The following is an 18,742-nucleotide window of genomic DNA, read 5'->3' on the forward strand; positions in this document are numbered from 1 at the left end:
ATGCGTAGGATTAGTAGTGATGCGTGGGTCTGTTTTATTTTAATATATTTCTGTTTTCTTTTGAGAGGTCTAACCCTACCCAACCTGAAAAAAATATCTGTTCATAGATTACCGCCAAACCATACATTTTTGTTGGGGGCAGGGCTGACCCACCCACCTGCACCCACAACAACTGCATCTGAAGCATATCAGAACCCGCGGGCTATTGCGTTTTTTTTAGCAGACCCGCGCATCACTACTTAGAAGACCAACATATGCTTTGTCACATAACCACGAAGCCCGATGAAAACGACTAATCTTTGAACGATAAACGCGTCGATAAAAACATGCGACCGAGTGTACTGCAAATTAGGCTTCAAAGATCAACCTCGAGGAACTCTGGCGTAGGTAGTTTGGGGTGAGCAAATGACTCGAGGTGCCGAGAGACAGGAAGGAGGAGGAAAATAAACGAAAGCACCTTTTTTTTTTTTTTTGTGCGTGTGTGACGACTCTGTTCTTCACCGGCGAGAGTGGCAGAATGCTCGCCAAGGCCACGTGGAAGCTCAGTGTTTTTATTGTGCCGTTGTCAGGCCGGACGGAAGCGCGAAGCGGGCGAGGGCAGGGACCAAGCTGAGAGCAGCGCTGCTGCCATCTTCTTCCTTCACAGCCAGGGGTGTCGGACCAAATTCTGGGCCCTGGGTACTTTAACTATTGAAAAATAGCAGATATACAAGCTCACAGCGCGGCACCGAGTGCCGCGCTGCGATCTTGTAGATCTGCTATTTTTTAAGAATCGTGAACATTTTTGCAAGTCTTTGAATGCTTCAAATCCTTCAAAGGTTTTTTTGAAAAACCTATGTTTCTATGTCAGTGGTGCTCAAACCTTTTCATGTGAAGGACACCCAACATTATATGTATTTGGCTGTGGACCCCCATCTCAAAATATTTAGTTCCAGGGACCCCCCAGAAGCAAAATTTGAAAAAAGTTTGAATATACGTATATTTCAAGCAAACATTTGCACTTTTCAAAAATAGAAGATCTACATCAAGTGCCGCGCTGTGAGCTTGTATATCTGCTATTTTTCAATAGCTAAAGTATAAAATAATTCCAGGCCCCTCCACCTTGGGCCCTAGTAACTCAGTCCCACTTTCCAACCCCCCTTGTGACGCCCCTGTTCACAGCCGTCATTTGAACTGGTGGTTCTCACAATGGGGACCCCCGGGGGTCCTTGGGGGGGGGGGGGGGTCTGTAACCACGAAAGTGTACAAATGGAAGCCAAATGGACCATTTTGGTTCCATGTACACTGTTATATGGTGTGGGGGTCCGTGGCCTAATGTACTGTATACCAGACTGTCCTGGAAATAAAAGACGTTTTGAGTTTGAGAACCACTGATTTTAACAATCTCGTGGCTATCCCCGGTTAGGATTACCAATCGAACAAAGTCTCTCAGGATGGCATCACAGATAAAGAGTCTCGAGGCTCTGGGTCAAAGCAAGTGCCATCAATCCCCACAGCCCCCCCATTTCAAGCAAACTTCTACTGGTCTTTCCAAGAACCATCACAACGTCCTCACATACACAATCACACGCAACTCGTCACCTATCGCTGGATATTAGGTTTTTGGTGCTACACGCATCATTCACTACCACATTCTAAGGAATTGTCCCCCTGCCCATTAGTATGAACATTATCAAAATTACCCTGGTTTTATTCTCAATCTCAATCAATTGTTTTTTCTTACATACACAAAAAAGAAGAAAAAAAAAGCGGACACTGGCAGATTTACACAAAATAAAGCACAATGTTTGCAATAAAAACGAAAAGACCCCTATCCTCAAACCCCACAAAAAAAAGAAAAAAGAAATTCGATTTTGAACCAAAACTATTAATTTAATATGTCTTTCTCTTTATAAAACAGACATAAAACCGCGTACAAAGACATACATGTTCATCAGTAGATAGGACGCCAACGTAATGGAGCACTTAACCTATTTCCAACCGTGTCTTCATATCATTTGTGCTCACTAATGATCATTATAAGATGGCACAATTTCCATCTACTCACTCCTCGTCTCAGAGGGTCGGCACTCGGCTATGGACTGTTCAAAAACCTGCCTATGCCAGGGGTCTTCCCTGTTTTCAGGCCAAGGACCCCTTAGTTGAGAGAGAGATGTAGCAGGGACCCCCACAACCTGTTAATAGATTCCATATAGTTTCATCTTTTGACAGCACAATTATCAGCGTATTTTGGATTCATGTCAATTTGTGTTTTCAGATATTTAACCACTTGAACCATCAATACTTAATAAACTTGACCTTTCACTCTGTACTTAATGTGCTCTTTTTCCCCCCCTCTACACCAAACCTCTTTGCCGGGAAAAAAAATAGCCGATCTACAAGCTCACAACGCCTCGCAGCGCGAGGCGTTGTGAGCTTGTAGATCTGCTATTTTTGGCTAAAGTTCTTAGAATGTGGACACTGGGTTCACGTGGCTAATATAAAAAAGGGAAAAAAAAGTTTCTATCACACAAAGGATTTGGAGGCCAACCTGTAATAACTCTGGGGACCCCCTGTTGAAGACCTCTGAACTAACCCACAACGGCGCCCGCTGCTCCGCTGTTCTAATTATAGGCGCTGCCGCGCGGTGAAAATGTTTTTCCCCACCAGCCAGGGGATTTTTTTTTTTTTACGTTGGTTTTACGGCACATCATGCGCGTCGATACTGCGACGCTACGCTGCGCAGCCGCCCGCAGCCGGTGTGTGTCCCCCTTTAGTGAGGAGGACCAATAATATGAAGACAGGGTTGAAAATAAAAGTGGTCCTTTGATAATAAAAGGGGCAAAAACACCCTTGTTTGTTTTGCAACAAGGGGTGTGGGTGTTGCTTCTGGATCAGCTCGTCGGGTACATGTAGGCTCACAGTAGTCATAGGCACGTTTGTGTCGTGTTCAGAGGGTGCGTGTGTGTGGCATCTACGTTTGTGCGCGTGGTTGTTTGTGATGCAATGTTCTATCCTCAACCTCGGTCCTTTAACCCCCTCAAGGTCTGGGCGATATGGATGAACGATACTTGTGTCCGGATACCTCAATATCAGTATTGTGACGATAATATAAAAACTGTGACGATAAAATCGCTATTGTGACATTATAATGTCTTCTTTTCTTTTGCATTTGATCTGATAAATAAATACAAAAAAAGAACGACATTTAATTTTCACATTTTCTTAAAACATTCGACAAGTATAAAAGTAGGGCTGACGTGAACACTTAATGTCATGTCACCATATTACGATTTCCAAAATCCAGGGCTCCATCTGCTGTAGCGATAGAGCATCCATAAACTATTGCCCAGGTCTGAATCCATCCATCCATCCCTCCCTCCCTCCCTCAAATCTGCAGCAGCCTCTCAGGGGTGTCACCACCAAATTCTGGGCGACAGAATTTGACACCCAATTTGACCCGCAGTGAATCCTAGATTCACTGCGGGCCCCCCGTTAATGTTCTTCATAGGGGGAGGGGGTTTAACCCATTTAGACTGGGAACGAATTATTATGCATTATTTTGTGCTTTAACTATTGAGAAATAGCAGAAATACAAGCTCATGGCGTGACACCGAGTGCCACGCTGCGAGCTTGTAGATCTGCTATTTTTGAAAAATCATGAACATTTCTGCAAGTCTTTGAATATTTCAAATCCTTCTATGTTTCTATGTCAGTGGTGCTCAAACCTTTTTACGTGAAGAATCCCCAAAATTATGTATTTGGCCGCGGACCCCCATCTCAAAATATCTTGTTCCAGGGACCCCCCCCCCCCCCCAAGAAGCAAATTCTGAGTTACAAATGTTCGCTTAAAAATACATATATTCAAAGATTTGCACACATTGTGAGACTTTTCAAAAATAGCAGATCTACAAGCTCACAGCGCGCCACTCTGTGCAGCGCTGTGAGCTTGTAGATCTGCTACTAACCCTTCAATAGCTAAAGTATAAAATAATTCCAGGCCCCTCCTCCACCTTGGGCCCTAGTAACTTAGTCCCACTTTTCCCCCCCTTGTGACGCCCCTGCCCTCTCCCATCATCAGTGGTCCTGCAGCAGGCCGTCCCACTGGATGGGCTGGGAGAACACCTCCCGCTCCAGCCACATCTCGTAGCTGTAGTGGAAGTCGTCGGGCAGCTCCACGCGCTGGCCCAGCACGCTCTGCAGGCAGTTGTCCACGGGCGCAAACTCGCCGCCATTGCGGTTCTGGTCGTAGCGGCGGCTGTTGAACTTCTCGATGCTCTCCCGCAGCGCGCACTCCTCCGCCTGGAAGTCCCACGGCCGAGCGTCGATGTCTTGGTGGGGGGGGGGGGGGGGGGGGGAATAGTGGAAGAGATAGAGAGAGATTATGTAAGGTCACACGGGCAGTTCTCTAGGGCATACGAGCAGAGCGAGAAGAAATCCCGCTCCCCGCTACAGAGGGCTCATGTCCCGCTGCGCTCACTAATCGCTCTGGTCGGCCACCGGGCTGCTCCGTCGCTCAACCTGATTTGCGCATCTCTCGCTCCGCGCTCCGCTCAGTTCATCGATCACAGGCAAAACAGAAAAATAAATAAAAGCAGGCCTATTTTGCTGCGTGTCTCCTTTGCCACAAGCGTTCCCAATCCCGACACAAAGAGCCCACTGCCAGTGCCTACGGTTAACGTGAGCCACGAGCCTCAGCTCAATGGACAGCTATCCTTCCTATGTGACAAAAGACGCCATCTTTAGATGCCAAGTTAACGCCGCTCCGCTCCCAGCGCGCTCCACTCCCCGCTCGCTCCGCACCGCTTGTATGCCCTCTCTGAGGCAGTGGCTCCCAACCACTACCTCACACAACTGCGAGATCGAAGTAAACAGAGTGAATAAACAAGTTAAATAATCACAACGTAGAGTGCAGAGAGAACAATGTAGTGCCTCATAGGACACCAGGTAAACAATGAACCTAGCATATGTCTAAAACAACATGCTGACATCTAAAGCTGTCTTTTAACTGCACCGATTTTTGGACGACGTCGGCGGCGGAAGGCGGCAGAAAGCGTCTGTTGCCGACCGGGAGCCATCGGCAGCTTGTCGGCAAGAGGCGCTTGCTGTCGAGTGTCGATAGGGCTGGCGGAACCCATCGATGGAAAACCGAGCCTGCTCAGTCTTTTTCAATTGGTCGGTAGACTTGATACTCCTGTAGAGTGGACATTTAGTTTGCTCCCGTAGCACATTTTAAAGGACAACTTTGTTTTTTTACTTTTTTGTTTTTACACTTAAAGGAGTAGTTCACCCCCAAAATGACTTTTTTTCTATTGATTACTCACGCCATGGAGAATAGAGTTCAATAATATTTTTTGTTTTTTGTCACATTCCTAAGACAAAAATGTGATAACAATAAATTTACCCCCATTCATTCCGGATGGTGACCCGTTTCGAAACGGGTCACCATCCGGAATCAATGGGGGTAAATTTACTCTAATTACATTTTTGTCTTAGGAATGTGACAAAAACCAAAAAATATTATTGAACTCTACTCTCCATGGCGTGAGTAATCAATAGAAAAAAAGTCATTTTGGGGGTGAACTACTCCTTTAAGAAACAAGCCCCCAAAAAAAGCAACCCGCGACTAGAGACTTTACAGGAAAGTTAGACCAAAGTCGCTTATAATGAGCAAACCTGGCAACACCCCAGTTTAGCACTGCAGGCTCATGTGTGTCTCGTCTGAATGCAGTCTTCCGTCGTCCGACCTTTAAATGCGAAGTTTGCCACTAAATGTCACCGACTGTCATGTCAGTCTGCCAGGAGTTGGAAAGAGTTTCTTGTCGGCTGTTTGGTGTGGAGACACCTTTTATGACATTCTGTAAAGTTGAAACTAGTAGCTGTTTAAAAAACAAGCTATCTAAATACAATTCTGTACATTTTGACACTATTGCATACCAGCTAGAGCTAGACAATGAACCTAGCATCTGTCTAAACAACATGCTGATATCTAAATGACATTCTGTACATTTGAAACTATCGGATACCAGGTACACAATGAAACTAGCTTATGTCTAAATAGCGTATCTAACTCACATTCTTAACCTTTGTGGTGGAGGAAAAAGAGATCACAAAATAATCAAAAGACATGAGAAGAACCAGTGACCAAGATATACCTGCATGGAAGACATCTTGTACAGTGTCTAGTAGGGCGGTCACAATTATTACATAATCGTCTAATCGCAATTATTTGACATAATCAGTGATTATTTGACATAATCAGTGATTATTTTTCATAATCGTCATAATCGTTTCCATGTTGAAAAATGTTTATATGTATATTTTTTTAAGTCAAAACTAGTGGAAATAGCAGATCTACAAGCTAGATCGGCTATTTCCACTATCAATGTTCTATAAAGTTGTCAAATATGTCTGTAATTTCTTTGTATATTTAGGTTATGTGTCATATCTACCGTGTGCAACTTCAAAGCCTAAAAGCCAAACAGAAATGTAATTGTCAACGACAAAAACACAATTAAATCGTTAATCGCAATTATTTGAGTGACAATTAATCGTCATGTAAAATGTCATATCGTGACAGCCCTAGTGTCTAGCATCAATCGAAAGAGGTTGTCAACAGTCAAGGTCTCTCTCTCTCTCTGCCCTGTTACCATGGAAACACACTCTGCTCCGTTCACCAGCTGTTGAACAGGCCTTGCATTTATCCAGGCCTTGCACTCGGTGCCGTGCTATGAGCTCGTAGATCTGCATTTTTTTTTAAAAACATGGACATTTGTGCAAATCTTTGAATATATATTATTTTTAAAGCGAAGCATTTTTAACTCCAAACTTTGCTTCTGGTGGGTCGCTGCCGCTGGAACAACATATTTTGAGATGGGGGTCCGCGATCAAAATACATATAATTCTAGGGGTCCTTGACATTAAAAACTTTGAGCACCACAGATTTTTTCAGAAAACCATTGGGATTTAGAAGATATTTTTAAGGAAATGTTCAGGTCATAACACATTGGATGCCATTATTTTGTTAATTATTTGGTTCCTCACCGTTGCCGTAGGCCCAGTCGTCGTTGAGGCGGTGTCGGACCTTCTGGTAGATGGCCGACATGGTCTTCATGTTGCTCTTGCGCCACTGGCGGCCCAGGTACTTGGTCTGGATCTTCAGCAGCTTGAGCACGTACAGCTGCATCATGGCCTGCTTCACCTTCAGCGCCCTCTTCAGGATGGGGGCCGACTTGAACACTACCAGCATCTGACGGGAGAGGACAGCTGATGTTACTATGAAAACCTCCACCGGCTGTCCGTCCCCCCGTCAGTCTGTCCGTCACGTCACACTTTTGCCCCTATTCTTATCTCCGCCACCGTTGCCCCTATCCATGCCAAACTTTGCACACACACACTCCTTGGGCTGGCAAACCACAGATATAAAGAGCTAGATGCCTCGTTCGCCTCTGCAGTTAATTGGAGCGATGTGCAAAAGTTCTAGTCCGGACTTCCTGGAAAAACTAAGGGAACGCTGTCAGTCAAAGTGACTACTGGCCAATCACAGCGTGTCTTTTCCGGGACTTATCCAAGGACTACAATTCAATTCAACAGAGCCAGTTTCGATGTTGCGCTGCTCAGCTGTTCTTACAGGCTGCATACGTAAAGACCAGCCCCCACCTGCCTCTGATTGGCTTACCGACTTCCGTATGTGTGACGCACGCGGAAGCAATGAACACGGAAGCGATGAAGATTCCCTTAGTTGCTCAATGCATACGCCCCCTAGCCAAAGGAGGCGTCTACCTTTCTATGTCTATGTGGCAAACCACAACCTCCAGCCTCTGATTTCTCACATGGCCCTCTTCTAGCGCCGATTTTTGCAAAACATTTTTGGTGTGTGTGTGTGTGTGCGTGCGTGCGTGTGCGTGCATGTGTGCGTTTACCATGGTCCTGGAGTGCTTCCATTTGGTCAGTTTGTTGAGAATCCTCAGCAGATTGATACAGGAAAACAGATTCCTCCAACAGAACTGATTACAGTCGCCTGCTTCCTGGAAATGCACATACACACGCAGCACACGACAGGTTAAATGGACACTATCACAGCTGTCAACATTATCTCTGTGGCTGTGTGTAGGGGTGTCACACCAAATTCTGGGCCCTGGGTACTTCAACTATTGAAAAATATCAGATATACAAGCTCACAGGGCAGCACAGAGTGCCACGCTGTGAGCTTGTAGATCTTCTGAAAAATCGTGAAAAACAGTCTCTGAATATTTCAAATCCTTCTAAGATTTTTTGAAAAAACTATGTTTCTATGTCAGTAGTACTCAAACTTTTTCATGTCAAGGACCCCCCCCCCCCCCCCCCCCCCCAAATGATATGTATTTGGCCACGGACCCCCATATCAAAATATTTAGTTCCAGGGACCCCCAGAAGCAACATTTGAGTTACAAATGTTCGCTTTAAAGGGTTCATATTATAGATAGTCATTAGAGAAAAGAAAAGTTGACAGTTACAATGTTTTCATTTACTTCTTTCTATCGTTTCAGTGATTTTAACGGTTTTGATTTGCATGCAATGCCCCCAGGTTGGGGGCAGAAATTCCCAGCTTATTGTGTCTAAAAAGACATATTTAGCCACTTGTAAATAAAAACACTAAAATTACTAAAACAATAGAAAGCAATAAATGAAAACATTTTAACACTCATCTTTTAATTTCTTTAATTACAATCTAAAATATGAACCCTTGTTGTGAAAAACTAAAGTTGTCCTTTAAAAATACATATATTCGTGCCTTTTCAAAAATAGCAGATCTACAAGCTTACAGCACAGCACTCGGTGCCGCGCTGTGAGCTTGTATATCTGCTATTTTTAGCTAAAATATAAAATAATTTCAGGCCTAAATGGGTTAAATGGACACTATCACAACTGTCAACGTTAATCTCTATGGCTGTGTTCAGCAAACCGGTTCTGACACCTAATACTTGGCAGTGAAAACATGAGTCTTAATTTGACTTAATGGGTCCATCAGGGTTCCCACACATTTTAACCAATGAATTTCCAAAACTTTTCCAGAATATTTAACCCAATTTCCAGCTCTATGTAACAACCATTCAGCGCAATAACGAGTCTCTTACTCCTACGTGCAATTCCCAAAGACAGGTGGTGTAGCACAAATAAAGCATAGAATGGTGATAAAATGAGCTTGTAGATCTGGTTTTGTCACATACAGTACATTTAGGCAGCAATCATTACCGTTCTGCAAAAAAATACTTGTTACATATCTTGTGCAAAGTTCTACTTTTACATGTTTTAGATTTTCTTTTTAAAACAATATCAATAGCCCAAATCAATGCACAGCTTTACTGAAAAAAGAAGAAAAAAACACATCTAATTTCTAAATATTTCTGGGAATTTCATGGCCGTGGGGACAGGGTCCATTAATTACAGCACACAGATGTGGGCTCACCAGGCTCTCTGCGGTCAGCTCGGGCATCTCATGGACCACACAGTGAGGGAAGTCCAACACACATATACTGCAAAGACAGCACACACACACACACACACACACACACACACACACACACACACACACACACACACACACACACACACACACACACACACACACACACACACACACACACACACACACACACACACACACACACACACACACACACACACACACACACACGACGGTTTACAAAAAGCAACATTTTAAGTTCATACTCAACCCCAGGATAATCAGTCACTGGATGGGGATGTAAGGCTGTTGTTCTCAACCTGTGGGTCAGGACCCCCAGGGGGGTCCCCAAATTATTTTGGGGGGGTCCCCAGATGATTAACCTAATGTGCAACATTGTTTTTCTCACTCAACAGTAAACAAACCAACACAAAGTTTAAGTGTCTGTATAGGGGGTATATGCACATTTCTAAAGTGACAATTGAAGGACTTTTTAATACTTCTAAAATGACAAATTAAACATTGGCCAAATTGTCAAATATTAAAGGCAGACATTTCGACAATAGAACTGTGATATACAAAATGTAATGCCTCAACTCTTAGTACTCGTCAGGGTGGGGGTGTCCCCAGTTAAAAAATGATTATTTTGGGGGTCGCTGCCTGAAAAGGTTGAGAACCACAAGTGGGGGATTTAAAGGACCGCCCTAAATCACTTCTAGGCTCATTTTCCTACTTGTATTGATCCAAAAAGACTGTCCATTGGGTCTATTTGGCAGAAATCCAAGAAATGATACCCTGTGATTGGCCAGTGCAGTCACTTTGATTGGCACTTGTGCCGAATGATCACCCCAAAACATTATTTATGAGATTGTGGTGGCTTGTGTGGGACAACCAAGGCATGGATGTGTTTGTAATGACAACTAGTACCACATTCATGAAAAAGAAAATCACTTTTGAACACAACAAATAGTGTAAAAGCGATAGGCTTATAGGCTCCACTCTAAGCTATGACAGCTGCTACGTTCTGAAGGGGAAACTGGACAACAAGGGCATTTCTGCCTAATAGACCCCATGGACAGTCTTTGTGGATCAATACAAGTAGGAAAATTAGCCCAGAAGTGATTTAGGGCGGAGTTGTCCTTTAAGTATTCAGAGTCTCCTTTACCTGTTTTTGGCACTAATGTAGGACATGATGTTCTGGTTGAAGAACTTGAGGATGAGTGGGATGCAGTTGGCAAACACCAGGTGCTGGGAGACGATCTCAAACTGCAGGAGCAGAGGAACAAGAGGAAGGTTAATCTATGTGTGCATCGGCGTTAGAGGTGCGCGGATGGCGGTTTTAGCCGCGGTTAACCGCCGGTTGGGCGGATTTGGGTCAATCAAATATAATTATTAATTAATATTGGATAACCGCGGATGAAATGTGTATCGTAACGTCCTTTTTCATGAGGCAATGTCCATGATTAAACTTACAGCAGTGTCCACTTAAAGCCATCAGCCTGCCTTGCGCTGGTTGCACATTGCCAAACCGTGCTAAAAAGTTAAACCGGTAAGAGTTAACTTCTCACTAGCAAGCTGTGTGTGTCCATTTCTCTTTTTCTCTCGCTCTCTCTGCCTCGTGGCACTGTCTCTATCTCTGTGTATGTGTGTGTGCGTGCGTGTGTGTGTGCGTGCGTGCGTGCGTGCGTGCGTGCGTGCGTGCGCGTGCCTGCCTGTGCGCGCCTGCCTTCCACCTCCCGTCGGTGTGAGAAGTTGAACTCATTCATTCATATAATAAAAATGGTTACAGTACAAGTAGCCTATGCTTAGTTGACAACTAGTGTTTACTGCTGCTTATAGAATGCTATTGCATAGGTTAGGACCGGTTCATTCGTTTGTATGTATTAGAGCAACCTCCATATGTTCAACAAAAGTCTAGGTCCTAGACTTTTCCTAGACCGGCTATGCCATTCCTATACCACGCTTTTCACACACATTATCACATGATATTTCATTTACAATGATATTTTTGAATGCTTCAGACTGATTTATACTCTTACTGTAACATTAACATTATTATTTTACTAACTTGTAGCTGCACTTACAACTATTATTGGAAATAGTATTCATTCCTAGATTCTAGGAATGAATTGGCTCATTTGGGCCACGGCAAGAGCCTTTTCTGGTGGTTCTGGAAAACCGCCTATCCGAACGACTCGGCGCTGGTCACTGCACTCCTTCGGGTGGTCTGCGACACGAGTGACGAATTCGAATCCGGTTGGTTAAACGGTTCGCGAGTTACATGTATTACAGACGTACGCATGTTTGTACAGAGATTTGGTGCATTTATTCTAAGACAGGGGTCTTCAACAGGGGGTCCGGGACCCCTAGGGGGTCCTCAGAGTTACTACAGGGGGTCCTCCAAATCTTTGAATGATAGGAACTTTTTTTTTCCTTCTTTTTTATATTAACCATGTGAACCCTAGTGTTCATATTCTGAGAACTTTAGCCAAAAATAGCTATAAGCTCACAAGCTTGTAGATCTGCTATTTTTGGCAACAAGGTTTGGTGTAGAGGGGAAAGTACAGAGTGAAAGGTCAAGTTTGTTGACGGTTCAAGTGGTTAAATATCTGAAAATTTGTCATGAATCCAAAATACACTGATGATTGGGCTGTCAAACAATGAAACGATGGAATCTATGAAAAGGTTGTGGTGGTCCCTGCTTCATCTCTCTCTCAGCTAAGCTGTCCTTGGCCTGAAAACGTTGAAGACCCCTGTTCTAAGATGTGTTAACATTTGTCCCACTCCTTTTCTGCCAGCAGAGGGCACTCCGCTGCTGCCATACTCTCAGGTCATACAGTCCCTGGCACCCAAGGACAGTGGTGTAAAGTAACTAAGTACACAATGTGTACTACACATACAATTCTTTGGTATTTGATACTTTACTGGAGTATTTCCAATACTTTTACTTCTACTCAACTACAGCTCAGATCCAAATATTTTACTTTTACTCCACAACATTTACTTGAAAACTTTAATTACTAGTTAATTTGTAGATTGATTGTTATTACAAAACATACACGAACAACTTCAGCCATATATACATTCCGGCAGTTTGAAAATAGCCGATCTACAAGCTCACAATGCGTCGCAATGCGACACATTGTGAGCTTGTAGATCTGCTATTTTCAAATGATTTCTAAAGATTTGAAAACTTGTGAAATGGGACATTCTGCACAATGAGTACTTTACATTTTGATGCCAATACTTTTGTACTTTTACTCAAGTCAATTTTGAATTCCAGACTTTCACTTGTAACAGAGTACTTCTACATTGCAGTATTGATACTTACAAATGTAAGTACTTTTTCCACCACTGCCCAAGCCATGTTCTGTAAAGAAGGTAAGGCCATGTTCTACGCCATAACATGCGATATATACTGGCAGGACACTGCTGGGAAACAACTGGAAGTTCAATGGAATGCTACTGAAGTCAATGACAGCCGGGTGGACCACAGGGACGCGTGATTATGGATCCCACTGGGAAAGATGGATAACCACGCCCCGGACTCATTTTTGAAGCTTGTGATTGGCTGAACCGGACGTAGGGAGCGCTCCGTTGTAGTCACTTGGACCGCGCGAGGTGCACCAAAACCCAATTATCATGGCGTTTATCGTGCGCTTGCCCAGGCCGTTGCATTCACCACGGCTTCGTAACTCGCGCGGCCGGCCCTGGCCCGCTCTTCGCGGGCACTCGCGCCTGCGGCGCTCGGGCGCGAAGAGCAGGACCAAGGTCCGCTGGCCTTCGCGCCGCTTGCAATGTCGTGGACAATAACTGAAAACGAGCGCTCTATGCCGTTTCCATCCATCTTTCCCAGTGGGATCCATAATCACGCCACAGGGACGTGCTGGCCATTGGGAAAAGTGGGACAACTCCCGAACGGCCGGTTCATTCCCGGCCGGTCCAGGCTGGCCATTAGGAAAAAAATAATAATAAAATGTCGGCTTCGTTCCTTTTGGGGGCTGGGCAACCAACAAAATAAATCGTCATTGTCCTATCTCCAAGTTTCAAATTTGTAAATTTTTTCGCAAAGCAAAGCCCTGCTTCATCATACAAGGCCGTCGCACAAAAGTAGTGAAGACAGCAGATCTACAAGCACACAACGCCTCGCACCGCGAGGCGTTGTGTGCTTGTAGATCTGCTGTTTTCACTAGTATAAATAATTTTTAAAATTATAAATACAAAACAAACGGTTTTTGGACATACAAGGTTTCCACCCGACAACAACGAAATATAACTCATGTAATTGGTCCCACTGGCTTGTCACTTGTCATGATCTGAAATGGCAAATCTTTGAGTAGCAGCAGTGCTATAGAGAGAGATCTCTCTCTATAGTGCGCAATGAGGGCCTCTACAACTCTTTTTCCCGGGCCGAATCAGGGGCCCAGCACGTCCCTGGTGGACCAGCTGGTGAATAAACTATGAATAAACTATATATATTTACTATATATATTTACTAACTGCTACAGTACATAGATTGCCTTGGTCAGGTAATCTATTCAGGAAAATAAAATAAGACTTCTACCACTTTTTGTGGTCACATGTTCAGATACTGGATTCTGATAGGCTTAAAACAGTGGTAAATCAGTCAACAACCTTGAGTTGGCACATGGACCCCGCCCATTGTTGTGTTGCAGTTGTAACATTTGATTGTAACTAAATAACCTTGCAAGTTACAACTGTGTTTTCTTTCATTTATATGGTAGAAGTGTTAGAAAAGCAATTTACCATTCGAGGGTCGTGGGTTGCTGGCTGATTTACCACTGTTTCAGGGTTGTTTGGCACTCGGCTTCGCCTTGTGCCACAACCCTGAAACAGTGGTAAATCAGCCAACAACCCACTCCCTCTCATGGTAAATGGCTTACATACCAGACGCTGCTTTTGGATCTCTTGTTTTTCGATGTGCAATAATACTATACTATCATTTTATTCATTGAGGTATCTATAAAGAGCAATAAGTGCCTGACTGGGCAGTATGGGCTGTCGCTGCGAGAATTGGTTGGCAGGCCACCACAAATTGACAGTCTCACGATGACAGCCCATACTTACGGCACGTTTATGTCCTTTCCTTATTTACAAAGCCTTGTTGGGACCCAGGGAGAAAAGCAACAACGATGTGCCCCAATGCTGCATGTGCGGGCTAACGTGTTGGCTTACGTGTGACTTAGGGATATCCGGTGTATACTGAACGAGTGTAGTTCAACTGATTCTTTTGTGTGTGTCTCTGTGTGTGTGAGAGAGCGAGAGAGAGAGAGAGAGAGAGAGAGAGCGAGCATGGTCGAGGAAAAAGAAATTCCAACAAGAGCAGAATTGTAACAGCATGTCAACTGCTTGAACCATGACAACCGATTTTGGAATGGATGCTCTGTGTACCTCATCTCTCTTTCTCTCTCTCTCTGTCTCTCTCTTTGTCTCTCTCTTTCTCTCTCTCTCTCTCTCTCTAGAGAACTGAGCCAGGGTTTCTGACAGCGGCAGTGAGCCGAGCGCCTATCAGTGTAAAGCAGGACGATTGGGGGATTAAGAGAGGGGGGGGGGGGGGGGGGGTTCCTGAGGAACCTGGTAAGAGCACACAGTAGGTGGAGGATGGCTGAGGTGAACCTGATGGGGGCAGGGAGACATGGGAGAGCAGAATGAAGGAGAGAGAGAGGGGGGGAGGGTAAGGCGTATAGAGAAGACGCCGTTCTCCCTACGACATCGTTGATGTCGGGCATAAACCTTGTATATCCAGATTTCAACTTTTTAGTTTATTTTTGCATAAATGAATACCTTACTCCGAATGCCGTCATCATAGAAGAGTGTCGCACAAAAGTAGTAAAAATAGCCAATCTACAAGCTTACAACGTGACACGCCGTGAGCTTGCGGATCAGCTATTCTCCAATTCTTGTTATACAGGGGCACAGGGGCGTCTCAAGGGGGGGAAAAGTGGGATTGAGTTACTAGGGTTCAAGGTGGAGGGGCGTTAATTATATTGAAAAATAGCAGATCTACAAGCTCGCAGCGCGGCACTCGGTGCCGCGCTGTGAGCTTGTATATCTGCTATTTTTCAATAGTTAAAGCACAAAATGATACATAATAATGCGTTCCCAGTCTAAATGGGTTAAACCCCCTCCCCCTATGAAGAACATTCATGGGGGGCCCACAGTGAATCCTTGTACTCAGGGCCCAGAATGTGGTGCGACACCCCTGTGCGCGCATGTGTGTGTTTACCTGGTATATGTGGTTGAGTTTGAGGTGTTTGAGCAGCAGCAGCAGCAGAGCAGAGATGGCCTTCACGATGATCTCCTTGTGTCTGTTCACGTCAATGCCCAGCTTCATGCTCTGGAGCACCGTGATGCTGCGCACACACACACACACATGCGTGCACACACACACACACACACACACACACGCACACACACACACGCACACACACGCGCGCACACACACACACACACACACACACACACACACACACACACAAGCCATTTAGACCTGTTACACCTATACGTTGTTATTAGGGATGGGACGATAAGCGATATTATCGTTTATCGTGATAAAAAAAACACTCACGATAATCGTATCGTGGAGATTTAATTTATCGTGATATCGTCCTCCGTCAAGCACCGGGTTAAATTCACCTTTTACTCTCCAAGCTGCATATCCGGTACCACTTAAAGGACAACTTTGTTTTTTTACAAAAAGAGTTCATATTTTAGATAAGTCATTAGAGAAAAGAAAAGATGAGTGTTAAAATGTTTTCATTTACTTCTTTCTATTGTTTTAGTGATTTTAAAGATTTTGATTTGCATGCATGCCCCCAGGTTGGGGCATGCATGCAAGTGGCTAAATATGTATTTTTAGACACAATAAGCCTATTCCCAAGATGCACCCCAATGCATCACATCTGTCCATCACATCATGGACAGATGTGACTTATGGGGGCTGGTGTAAATAGTAACAAAGAAATTGCTGGCTTATTGTGTCTAAAAAGACATATTTAGCCACTTGTGGCATGCCCCCAACCACTGACATCAAAATACTAAAATCGCTAAAACAATAGAAAGCAATAAATTAAAACATTTTAACACTCATCTTTTCTTTTCTATAATTACAATCTAAATATGAACCCTTGTTGTAAAAAAACAAAGTTGTCCATTAAACCCTCTATAATTGGTAAAAGGTACTTGTAATATACATACTTGATACAGTCTTTTTGTCACTATCAAATGTCTTTGCCAAAAATAGCCGCTCTACAAGCCGCGTTGCGACGCGTTGTGAGCTTGTAGAGCTGCTATTTTTTGGAAAAATGTTCCGCCCCAGGATATTGGATTTTGATTATTGCGATAATATCATAAATCGCGGTTTCTTTCGTCACAATAATCGTGATGTGACATTTTTATATCGTCCCATCCCTAGTTGTTACACCTTTCAAGCTGGGAACACCTCTGTGTCATTTTAGTTGTTGCTATATATCGCTGTTGTCGGGCAGAAACCTCTTATCTTCATATTCAAACCGTTTGTGTTTTTTCTTTCGTAAATTAACGCCCTACTTGATCATACAAAAGTGTCACACAAAAGCATCAAAAGTGGCAGATATAAGCTCGAAACATTTGTAGATCTGCTATTTATTTTGAGAGGTTTTGTTATCCATCCGACAGGAGACGATACTGTATATATAGCAAAATAAATAGTTTTTCTTTGGACGTTATTTCTTTTTTTTTCTTCTTTTCGAAAATGATTATGTTAGGATTGAAAAGGCCTCATGTCTTAACTCAGTCGGTGCCATATTTAAAGTGGGATGACCTCTTATATTGCCGGTTCGCCAACAAAGGGTTAAAAAAATAGTGTGCACGCTGGTGCACACATTCGTGCACAGATCATGCACTATGCATGTGCATGCTTTTCACAGCTTTCAAACAAAAAAATCCGCTTGGAAATCCGTTCAGGCATTCAGGAGAAAGGAGCCCTTATGTTTTCTTCAAATGTAAACAAACATGGCTGCCATGTTTGAAAGATGGGGTTGGTATGGGGGTTAAACATGCAATTTCGCGATCGCGATCATGCCTAGTACACTGTTGGAGGTACAAAAAAAAAAAATTCAAAATTTTTTTTTTCAATTTTTTTTTTTTTTTTTTTTTTTAATTAAAAAAAAAAAAAAAGACGTTCAGAAGACGTCTGGCAGGGAGGTCCATAGTGAAAAAGACGTTTTAAAGACGTTTTTATCGTAGAAACATATTTTTTGGCAGGGTATGAGTTAATGGGAGGGAAACGTTTAGAATAATTGTGATATTGTATACTTTACTATACTATACTATGCCCTGATGAAGAACAGTAGGTCGAAACATGTTGGCTTTTTAATTTTTCTAATGCATAAAGTACTTCGCCCTCTCTTCTTTTAACTTTTTTGAGTGCTCGGATCGCTCCTCCTCTTTCACGTTTTAGTCTCATAGATCCTAGAAGCACCAAACTTATGATTTTAACTCAACTAACACCTCCTCTGAGCACCTGGTTGTTCTCTTTTTTAATTGTGATGTTGATTTGAAGTCATATCGCCCTAATGCAATATCTGGTCCATTCTCCTTAGTTCAGGGGTCCGGCACCCCTAGGGGGGTTACTACAGGGGGTCCTCCAAATCTTTGAGTGACAGAAACCTTTTTTTCTCCTTTTTTATATTAACCACTTGAACCCTAGCGTCCATATTCTGAGAACTTTAGCCAAAAATAGACGATCTACAAGCTCACAATGCCTCGCGCTGCGAGGCGTTGTGCTGTCAAAACATTGTGATTGTGCTGTCAAACAATGAAACTATATGGAATCTATGAACAGTTTGTGGGGGTCCCTGCTTCATCTCTCTCTCAACTAAGGGGTCCTTGGCCTGATAACGTTGAAGACCCCTGCCTTAGTTTATTTCCCCCCGTCTGAGGACAGTTCTCTGTACTCACGGCATCTCCTCAGGCAGGACGTCAGCCAGGATGTTGATGGAGTCCGTCTTGGCCTTGGAGGTGGGGGCGGCGGCCAGCAGCAGCTTCAGCAGGGCAATCTGACGGCAGAGCATATCGGACATCAGGGTCAACACGTAGGGCTGTCACGATATGACATTTTACATGACGATTAATTGTCACTCAAATAATTGGCGATTAACGATTTAATTGTGTTTTTGTCGTTGATAATTACATTTCTGTTTGGCTTTTAGGCTTTGAAGTTGTACATGGTAGATATGACACATAACCTAAATATTCAAAGAAATTACTGACATATTTGACAACTTACTACTTAAAAAATAACTTTGATAGTGGAAA

At 43.6% G+C, this 18,742-nt stretch overlaps 1 protein-coding gene across 1 annotated transcript in view; it reads right to left on the reverse strand.

Annotated features, from left to right (window-relative positions):
• Positions 1–4,056: 4,056 nt before the first annotated feature.
• Positions 4,057–18,742, reverse strand: part of LOC308308801 (striatin-interacting protein 1 homolog) — a gene marked incomplete at both ends in the record, with an annotated part of 74,313 nt that continues 59,627 nt past the window's right edge. Inside the window, 7 exons of the mRNA XM_080754253.1 lie at positions 4,057–4,310; positions 7,024–7,228; positions 7,902–8,006; positions 9,428–9,494; positions 10,590–10,690; positions 15,672–15,798; positions 18,386–18,483. Coding sequence (XP_080610379.1) covers positions 4,057–4,310; positions 7,024–7,228; positions 7,902–8,006; positions 9,428–9,494; positions 10,590–10,690; positions 15,672–15,798; positions 18,386–18,483 — 957 coding nt within the window. The remainder of the gene's footprint in view (positions 4,311–7,023; positions 7,229–7,901; positions 8,007–9,427; positions 9,495–10,589; positions 10,691–15,671; positions 15,799–18,385; positions 18,484–18,742) is intronic.

Source organism: Nannobrachium achirus (assembly GCF_963921795.1).
Source record: "Nannobrachium achirus genome assembly, chromosome: 23".
NCBI lineage: Eukaryota > Metazoa > Chordata > Actinopteri > Myctophiformes > Myctophidae > Nannobrachium > Nannobrachium achirus.